The sequence below is a fragment of the Solanum tuberosum genome, unplaced genomic scaffold, assembly GCF_000226075.1.
Source record: "Solanum tuberosum cultivar DM 1-3 516 R44 unplaced genomic scaffold, SolTub_3.0 scf00150, whole genome shotgun sequence".
NCBI classification, from domain to species: domain Eukaryota; kingdom Viridiplantae; phylum Streptophyta; class Magnoliopsida; order Solanales; family Solanaceae; genus Solanum; species Solanum tuberosum.
In genome coordinates, this window is record NW_006239073.1 from 223585 (window position 1) to 233843 (window position 10259).

The following is a 10259-nucleotide window of genomic DNA, read 5'->3' on the forward strand; positions in this document are numbered from 1 at the left end:
ATCGATCACCCCCACATAAAATTATACTAAATGCTACCAGTGAAAAGTTTATTGTGAAATACTAACGACTGACTTCTCTAATTTTTTGGTTGTTTAAAGAAGAAATTTGAAAAAAAGGAAGGATAAGAAATTAAATGCACTAAAAGAAGCCTAAACCAGTTTTATGATTCCAAAAAAAAAAAAAAGATCTTGCTTCCAATGGTTACACTACTGATTCTCAAGTTCTAAAACTTTGTTAATCCACCGTTTACCCACTAACGTAGTCCCAAAATACTATAAAATATTGATGGCATCATTAAAATTTTGTAAAATACAGAAATATGTATGTTTTTAGATTGATTAAAAAAGAATTTATGTATAAATTGAGACACTAATGAGAGTACTAAAAATTCTTAATATTTTTTAATCGGATTGCTGTTTGGTTTGATTTTTAACCATAACCATGAACAGCCTACTTCCCATGGTTACACTAGAGATTCTCAAGTTCTAAAACATAGTTAAACCACCATTTAACCACAAACGTGACACAAATTAGTCCCAAAATGAAAAGCTTGGATCGGAAATTAAAACCAATAGAAGTAAAGGATCAAATATCTTACTAGATATATGATCTATTTAAATGTCAAATGCAGTACATATTCAACATCTTGTAAAAGAGTTGCTTAACAACATTGCAGATATTCTAAAATAAGTTAACATCTGGCAGCTCTCATTCATTCATAACAGGCTTGTTTTCACTTGCTTTTGGCCTCTGTTCCTTGGGCTTCTGCTCTTCTGTTTTCCTGCAGAATTAAACAAAAAGGTTAGAGGCACTGCCTCATGAAATGCTTTGTGGTATGAAGTGAGGCTGTTGACATGACAATGAAGGAACAGAACCACACCAAGTGGACACGAAAACTACAGTAGATAAAGATACAAGAATGTTCTAAATAATACATTTAGGGGTCGTTTGGTGTGAGGGATAAAAACAAATAGTAATGGGATAAAATTTAGATGTCTTGTTTGGTTGCCATGTTAGGGATAAGTTATCCCAGGATAATACCAAACAACAACGACCCCTTAGTGTACTTAAAACCCATGTTACTCAATGTCTCCAAAAATGTTGGCACACGTGTGTTAGACCCTCCAGAAGGGCATAGCTCTTGGAGGATTGACACACCTGGAGATATTTTTGAAGAGCAACATAGCTTAAAAACCCAATTTCAAGAACTCTAATCAATCTTAGAGACTCTAATCTGAATGTTCTGTTAACCAAACAGCTACTTGCCACAAGTAGCTGATTCTGATGGATTTGAAGTGCAATGTTCAGTGCTTTCCTAAAAGATGTTTTCTTCCGGAAGCAGCTTCATAACAATAATCATTACAGATTGTATTAAGCCGGAATAACATTGGAAAACAATTTTTGGCAAGATACATGTATACAACAAGACAACATGAGACGCTAGAAAAAGCCAAAAATCAACATGTTTCCTAATCGAATTATTTCTGAAACTGAATCAAAATTTCAGTCTTACACAAACACTTGGCGGTTACAAGAAAGTGTATTGACAAAGCATGACCATAATATGAAAACATTCACACAATTGCCTATCAAGCATATTTACTAGTCAAACACTACATAACTCATCGCTGTTATGCAATACAGCAGAACAAATTGACAGATTTATACAAAGCTCACAATAGAGTAGAGCTAATAGAGAAATTTATATATAAAATCCATTCAAAGCCTCCACGTAACACACCTAAAAGGAAACGAACAAAAGGAACGGGCATGCAATGTGGCGCAGATAATGTAAAAGGAAATCTAACAGACTAGTAATTAGGAATCTTCTTCTGCAAGCAGGCAAAATCCACCTCACAAACTATTAAACTTTACGTGTTAGGTTAGGCTATGAATTTGAGAATGTAACCCTAATAAGCCTGACCTACAGCATAAATCATAAAATTCATAATACCCTAAATCGGAGAACATTGCATAATGAGCATAAAACATTGAGCGGTGATGAATTTACGGTTAGCGAGAGAAATTATATGTACCTCTTGTCAGATGCGCCTCCCTTCTGGCTGAGGAAGGATCGGAAAAGCGGTGAATTCACGTCGTAAATCATCGTCGTTGGTCGGCAACAAAACAAAACCCTAATTTCCGCTTTGTTCACTTTCAACTTCTGTTTGTTAATTCGCTCTTTTCAAAAGCTTTATATGATCGCTCCGGTAATTGGTAATGGGCCGCCAGTGGAGAGACCTTATGGGCTAAGTTAATTTGGAATGGGTTTGTCGAAAATATCCGTTACACTTTAATAACAAACAACTTTTTACGACGATAATAGCCGTTACACTTAAATAACAAATAACTTTTTTACGACGATAATAACCGTTACACTTAAATAAAAAACAACTTTTTTACGATGATAATAGCCGTTACACTTAAATAACAAACAACTTTTTTACGGGATAAACTTATATCGTAATATTTCAAAAGCTATGTCCTTATCTATCCGTTACACTAAAATAACGAACTTTTTTATGGGGATAATTTTCGTTACACTTAAATAACAGACTTTTTTACGGGGATAATATCCGTTACACTTAAATAACAAATTTTTTTACGGGGATAATATCCGCTACACTTAAATAACAAATAATTTTTTTATAACTATCCGTTACACTTAAATAACAAACTTTTTTACGGGAATAATATCCGTTATACTGAAATAACAAATAACTTTTTTACGGGAATAAACTTATATCATATTATTTCAAAAGTTATATCCCTAACACTGAATATAATATCTTATAAGTTATGCTCGTATGCCGAAGGGCATAATGTATTTCCTAAAAAAACATAGATGTATTGATATTTATTTGTTGATTTTTTCAACCACCTTGGCTGTTTTTGACATATAATTACTGTATTTGCGGAGATAAATTGGTAAGCACTGTAATTTAGTAATCAATAATATTATGTATAAAAATACTGTCCAACTAGAAAAGTTGCATGAACTATTGAGGTAAATCAACCTTCCCAAAAAAATATTCAAAATTTGTAACTCTCCTTTATGCGGAAGTCTAGTGGTGGCAAATGGGCGGATTTCGTCAATGTGGGCGGATTAAAAATGGGTCAACATAAAATAGGTAATAATTCAATCCGTCCATATTTGATATGGCTAAAAATAGATTGGGTAACAAATGAGTTGGGTAAAATACTAGTTTACTCATATTTACCCATATTTTCATGAGTGAATAGTACTATACTTAAGAATTCAACATGGAGAAAGTATTTTTGTTTTTTTAGATGAAAAATGTTGAAAATGCTTCATTTAATTTTTTGTATCATAAAAGTAAAAAAAAAATCCTATAACTTTTCAATATAAAATAAATTTATGTAATAAAAGGCAAAAATATTTTTAATTTCAAAGTAAATGAATATTTGCATTTTAGGACTAAAACATGCTTAATGCACTTTCAACAATGTCAATATTAATACATGATTTACTTATTTTACACTATTATTTATTATCCAATATAAAATTAACCAAATAAAAAAATCTAATTAAAATTAACAAAAGAAATGTAGATTTAAAATATACATTTTTGGAGGGCCAAAGACTTCACCTTTTCAATTATAGAGAAAAATAATTAATTTTATAGAAGAACATAAAAAGGAAGAAAAGTTACAATACTTTTAGTGATATGATGAATTTTGAGTGAATAAAAGTTAGAAGCTTAACCCATTTGACTAATCCATATTTTACCAACAGTTTACCCATACTTTACCCATATTTGTATGGGTTGAATATGGGTATCAACCCATATTTTACCCATATAAAAGGTCACTCATCCAGCCCATTAAAATATGGACGGATTGAGCGGGTTACCAACATATGGCCTCATTTTGCCGGCACTAGCGGAACTATAATATAAAAAGATGAATCCTACAATTTCTTTTGATCGTTTTAAATGTTTCTAGAAAGTATGAGAAATGGTTACACAGTAATACAGTAGTGTTTGGCTTAACTTGCGCACATCTCGACTATTTTATCAGAGAACTAGCAAGTAATTTTGTCCACCAAGTAAATGCCCCATGTTTGACCCCAGTGGCTTGAGGCTCAACTAAAGCTAAGCTACACAGCTAAAAAGTGTCTGACAAGTTCTCACGAAAGTAGTGAGACAAGACAAACAAACTCCAAAGTCACTCGTCCCTTGGATCGTGTATTGATAACAAAATACTCAGGATACTTCCTCAACAGCACCAGCAATCCATACCATGGATTTGTTTTGGCTTCTGGGCTGGGATAGTCCTCCGATGTTAGGTACCTCCTCACACGACTATGGTGCCAGGTATCGCCATATTGTTCGACCAACTGCAGTTACATGAGACGACAATCAGCCAAAATTCCAATTCTCAAACAAAACACAAAAGTTTATGTGCCTTAGACCCAAAAACGGGGAGGGAATTATCCAACTACTACCATGATGATGAAGCAGTAATGGTTTCTGATATACTCATGACATTAAGACGAGAATCAGTATTGTTTTGGAGCCATTTTAGAGGACGAACAAGACTGTCAATATTAGATGGCATTGAGAACTGCCACTTCAAATGACATTAAGATACGTTCTTCCAGACCCCTTCGTAAACTACTGGACTAGCATAAAACAAGAAGGAATGCATATAACCACACATTTCTTTCTTCTCCCACTGATAGCTGAAAAAGATCTATGTTTTTTTTTCTATTGTTATCAGTAAGAGATCTACTGTTTCAACTGACCTGCAAATAAAAAGTAGACAGTTCCAAAGTGCAGGCTCAACAAGCAAACTTAATGGTTGGACAGAGAGATAGTGCGTGCGTGACGTGGAACTACTAAAAAAGAAGAATAAAGAGGGCACAAATTCAGCAGTTTACTTAACATATGGGTCTTCAGGTATTACGGATCAGGGCTTCAGGTATCAAAAGAACTATAATTAAAGAAAATAGAACCCTCGCATATGGGCACCTTGAAAATGTCGAATTTCTGGGGATATGTCATACCTGAATCTCTATTTTTAGTGGATAAATTAATACTATGTTGCTTGGACTCTTCAAAATGCTGACGGGTGAGAATTGGATCCTCCGGAAATAGTGCATTTTTGGAGGATCTGATACGGGTGCAGCAGCATTTTCGGAGAGTCAAAGCAACATAGAATTAATGTAAGATAGGCCGTACTGCTAAGGCCAATGATATTCAAGAGAAAGGTGATCAGGGAGCAGCAGAGAGAAAACAGAAAAGATAATGAAAGAAATAGCCACTTGAAAATTACAAGTGGATGATAAGAAAATCAATAGAACAGATAATGAAAGAAATAGCCACTTGATTTCAAGAGGATGATGAGAAGCAACCAGGACGAATGTATCCTTCTTCCTCCTCCAAGCACACACACAAAACCATTTTTACTGCCATTTGACCATTTGGGAGGATCAACAGAGAATGTAAAATCAAAATTCCACCCCATGCGCCGAATTTGTATTTAGGGGAAAAAGAAGATCACAAAGGAGGAAAGTGGCCAGTTATGCCTTGAATAATGTACTTGATTGACCTTAATTAACTTCACATTCTGAAAATTCAGGGTAAGAAGAATGAAAGGAGAAAATAACAACAATGCTTTTTTCTGTTTCATTTGTTTTTGTAAACAAATAAGTTTTAGTCTTTGTTTGAAGAATAGAAGTTTGGTATTTGTATGACAGATAGCTTTAAAATTACCTCAGCATGAAGCTTCTCCATTGGCATCCATTCTCCTGGACCACAGAGATCAGAAAGCACAATAGCTACAGATGATACAACATCCTTTTCTTCTAACAGCAGGAGCTGCTGATTGTCAGCATCTCTGTCAGCTCGCAATCTTCCATCTATCTTCTTATCTGCAAGAAGTTATCAGCCAAATAACCTTCACACACAGATATCAAGTTCGAACGGGTTTTCGTACTGATAAAAGAAAAATGTTACAACAGATTTTGAAATAAAGATCCTTGATACTTGCATTTTTCACAATAGTTTGTAAATCACACACACAAGAATAATGCACTGTAGTACAAATATACAAGAATTCAAAGGTGAAAAATTGAAATTTTGCATTCATATCATCTTATAGATGTATCTACAGCTTTTTTTAACTATCCCAAAAAATTTTAAGACTTCCGTTGTTTTCCCTAATGACATCATTAGATAGTACAGGTCCAACCAGGTTTAAGATTAATTTACTAATCTGCAGCAAATATCATTGCTATGCAATGCATGCATGCTTTAACTACCTCAAAATGGCCAATAACTGGTAATTAATCAACTACACCTCAATCCCAAGTTAAAATGGACAATGAATCTAAGACAATTAATAAATGATCTCTTCAAAGACGCTACAAAGTTTTTCTTTTTCTTAATGACCGTGGTGACCAGGCCAACTTAGGCGACCTTGAACACTACAGAGTAACAGGATGCAAAGCTTTTTTAATTGTATAATGATGCTATACGGAACCTCAGGCCACTCTCATGAACTCTTATATAAGTTTCACAATTTTATCCTTCCACAAACCAAGTGTATGTATCAGCCTATTCAATCTTTTTAGCATGTTAGTCCATGTAAGTCATTATGAGCATACACTAGTAGTGTCTTCTTCAAAATTACAACAACTATAGGGTTATGGAACTGCTATGCCACACTATGAAAGTGTGGGAGAGCATGGTGGAGATGAGGGTGAGGAGGGATGTGTCTATTACCGAGAACCAATTCGGATGCATGTCGGGGCGTTCAACTACAGAAACCAAGGAGTCAAAAGCAAAAATAAATGAAGTCATTCCATGTGCAATGTTGACATTTGATAATAGCTACTGTACAATTGAAGTGAAAAGAACAGCAAACAGCCAGATAGTTGTGTTGTTGGATGAGCAAGGGGAAATTTAGGCATAATTTTTTGCAGACTCAATGTAGTTGGAAAAACAGAGAGAAAGACACATGAGGTCTCAGGTTCAACTCCCATCAGAGACAAAACACTAGGTGATTTTTTCCCATCTGTTCTAGCCTTCGTGGATAGAATTATCAGGTACTTGGTAGTTTCAAAAAAAAGAGTTATCAGGTACTTGTTGTTGGTGGAAGGTGACAGGTATACCGTGAAACTAGTCGAGGTGCGGGCACGCTGGCCCAGAAACCATGGTTTAAAAAACAAAATAATCTAACTGCCAATCATAAGTCAACCTATTAGACTAGAAATCATTGTTGCGTCTCTGAGAAAAAACAAAAAGACAAAAATTTGATGAGCATAACCTTCAATTTTTATCGCACAATGATGACTTTCACCTGAAAACAAAAAAATACCATTTCCAGAGTTCCAAAGAGTCCTTCATCAACTAGCGATCCCAAATACCAACTTTGACTTCAGGATAGTTGCAGGGAGAAAAACTAAAAGAAGTACCTTGAGAAGGTATACCATGTTTTTTCTATAACGAATAAATTGGAACCTTGAGGGGAACAATCATGCTTTTTGCACTACAAGTAAAGAGCCAATACCAAAAGGCACATGGTGGTATTCATTATCTGTAGAAGGGGATTGTGCTTTAAACAGACTTCTAAGATCTGTATGACGTGCTAGCAGTATGAAGTGGTAAGCAAACTGTATCTGATAGTACTAGTCATAAATAAATCTAGGATATCTGGAAATTTTGAGTTTGCAACTAGAAAGCAAAAGATCTCCGAATCAATGGCTTCAACTTGAGTCGCGACAAAACTCCATATGCTCCATTCAGAGCTTTTCTAAACCAAGTTGATAATAAGTCCTAACTAAGATTTCTCCCATGATTGGGATTACGTTGTCAGTTTAACTTTCAGAAAAGAGAAACAATACCAAAGCAAAACCAAATACCAGAGGGGTTATAAAAGAGAAGGCAAAAGGGAGAAGCCGTAGTACTGTTACACCTGATCTGCAATGAAGTTTCCACCCGTGAAGCTGGAAGACTGTAAGACTCAGCAGATTTGCAAATTCCATGCAGCAAATAATCCACAGATATAATATAGACATTAGAGGCTACAAAGGTGCTTGTCATACCAGTAAGCCACTTTTATGCTTTGGTAATTTCGTGAATGAGTCTACTGAAAATCGAGCAAATTCATAACTTGTAGATTCATGGGGCAGCAATTTCGAAATACTAATGCAAGAATTAAACTCTGTCCAAGCCAAAGCTGAAAATCTTTTTGTTGTTCTCCAAATGCTGTAGCAAGGGTCTACAACAAGCATCTATTGGCAGGAGCTAAAGCCATGAAACAGATCACCACTGTTTAATGAATTCTGTTTTCGGAATAGTCTAAAGGAGAAAACGTGGTGCGTCACTGAGAATAGGGTAATTCTACAGAACAAAAGCACCTCTATCCACAAAGTTGTTCAGGGAAACATCGCTATGGAAATGTCAATAACTCCTTACATTATAAAAAGGTGATTTTTTTTACTATCTAGTAATTCACAAACATAATAAGTCCTTCACAATCCTCAATTAGCATCTCACAAACAGAAGTTAACATGGAGGTTAATTTAATGGAGCTCAATTGAAATAAAAAATCTGAATATAAAGTACACCTGTATAAATGCAGTTTTATACAAAAAGAGAACTAATTCAAGGAAGAACCTCATGGTTAACCAAGATTAAAGATTTCCTCAACAAATACCATAAAGCAGATATAAAACGTACTGACCTAATTGCCCAGAAATCGAAGCCTTCCCACTGGAACCACACGAACCATACCCATAGCCGCCACCCTCAGGACCTTCACCCCTCCTCATCTTCTTACCTACAGAACCACCATCATCATCGTCGTCATCATATTCCTCCTCGTAATACTCTCTCCCTCTGAACAAGCCCTTTTTCACTGCCCCACCATACCCCGCACCTACATTCGCAGCAGGAGACGGTGACAAATGCTGCTGCTGCTGGTGATGATGGGCCACGGCGGCAGGACCCGCCACCGGATAATTCGCATTGACATGTTGTCCCCTGGACCCACCAAGGATGCTACGAATTGGAAGGAGGAAATAGAACTCTTTATCTCCGATCTGAAGAAGGTCTTGAGAATCTAGCTTGATGGGTGGGGTACCGGGAAGGTGAAGGACACCTTCAACTGAACACCCGTTTTTGCCCAGTACTTCGAGGGCAAAACGACGTCGTTGGAAGTCGTAGAAGATGCGGGCATGGTGTCGGGAGATGTTCATTCCGCCACCGAGAGATGATAAGTCGACATCCACCGTTGATTTTTTGGAATTCCGGCCGAGGATTATGGAGTAAGTTTGCATGTAATACTCGAAATCTTCACCTTGTAGCTTCGCGAATCCCGCTTCTACATCGCTACCGCTGCTGCTTCCCATCTCAATGGACTATTAGGTGATGAATAACCGAAGTTCCTTTCTCCGGCAAAGAATCTCCGGCGAGAAAAAGAGCGCTTTGAAAAGGGAATACACAATTGAGTCCGATGAAGTAGAGGCTGTCAGTAGGGATTTTTATGCTATTCTAAAAAGCAAAAACAAACAGAATTTGGTAATTAGCAAATATTTATTTGAGAAAAAAGCACAAATATTTATAGAAAATTATCTAAATACACCACCTATTTTATCATATTCTTTAAAAAAAAATTATCATAAAACTTACAATAATCCTTATTCTCTCATATTTTTTAATACATCAGTCAGATACATTATTTTATGCGATGTATCGTGACGTACGCAATGTATCGAGACGTTGAGTAATGTATCTGAACCCGAGACATAGTGTATCGGAAAGTTGAGGAATGTATTCAAAATCGGAACACAATGTATCAGAACGTTTTGAGATATATCCGGATTCCACCAAATTTAAGCATTTTTTGTAATTTGGAATGTAATAAACTCTTAACACCGTGAGATTTGTGTAAAATTTTCAATATTTATTGGGGGAAAAATACCCATGTAATCTTACCTATACAGTTTATTTTCAGTTTTCAAATGACCTTCGACTTAAGTAAACATTACAACATGGATTTTAAATGGGACTACAATCTAATTACAATTGAGGGATAAGATAATAAAAGAGTATAGAATAGACAATGTTCGACTACATATTAGTCTTCTAGCTTAATTTTTTATATTCTTGTACTTATGATCATATCCTCGATAAGCAGTGACGAGGTCAAAATTTTCACTAAAGAGGTTTAAAATATGAAGAATTAAATAAAAGAAAAGTCGAATGGTTCAACATCTACTATATATATA

The 10259-nt window shown here is 35.5% G+C and overlaps 2 protein-coding genes across 2 annotated transcripts; both read right to left on the reverse strand.

The window, feature by feature from the left end:
• Nucleotides 1-564: 564 nt before the first annotated feature.
• Nucleotides 565-2184, reverse strand: LOC102595780 (wound-induced basic protein). Its single transcript, XM_006352622.2, has 2 exons — nt 2038-2184; nt 565-782 (listed from the first exon to the last, which is right to left on the reverse strand). The coding sequence occupies exons 1-2, from the start codon at nt 2106-2108 to the stop codon at nt 710-712; spliced, it is 144 nt and encodes a 47-aa protein (XP_006352684.1). The 5' UTR covers nt 2109-2184; the 3' UTR covers nt 565-709.
• A 1732-nt stretch (nt 2185-3916) lies between these two features.
• Nucleotides 3917-9536, reverse strand: LOC102596119 (transcriptional activator FHA1-like). The gene is made up of 3 exons (XM_006352623.2): nt 8714-9536; nt 5740-5897; nt 3917-4361 (listed from the first exon to the last, which is right to left on the reverse strand). Exons 1-3 carry the CDS (start codon nt 9378-9380, stop codon nt 4152-4154), a joined length of 1035 nt encoding a protein of 344 aa, XP_006352685.1. The 5' UTR covers nt 9381-9536; the 3' UTR covers nt 3917-4151.
• Nucleotides 9537-10259: the final 723 nt, after the last annotated feature.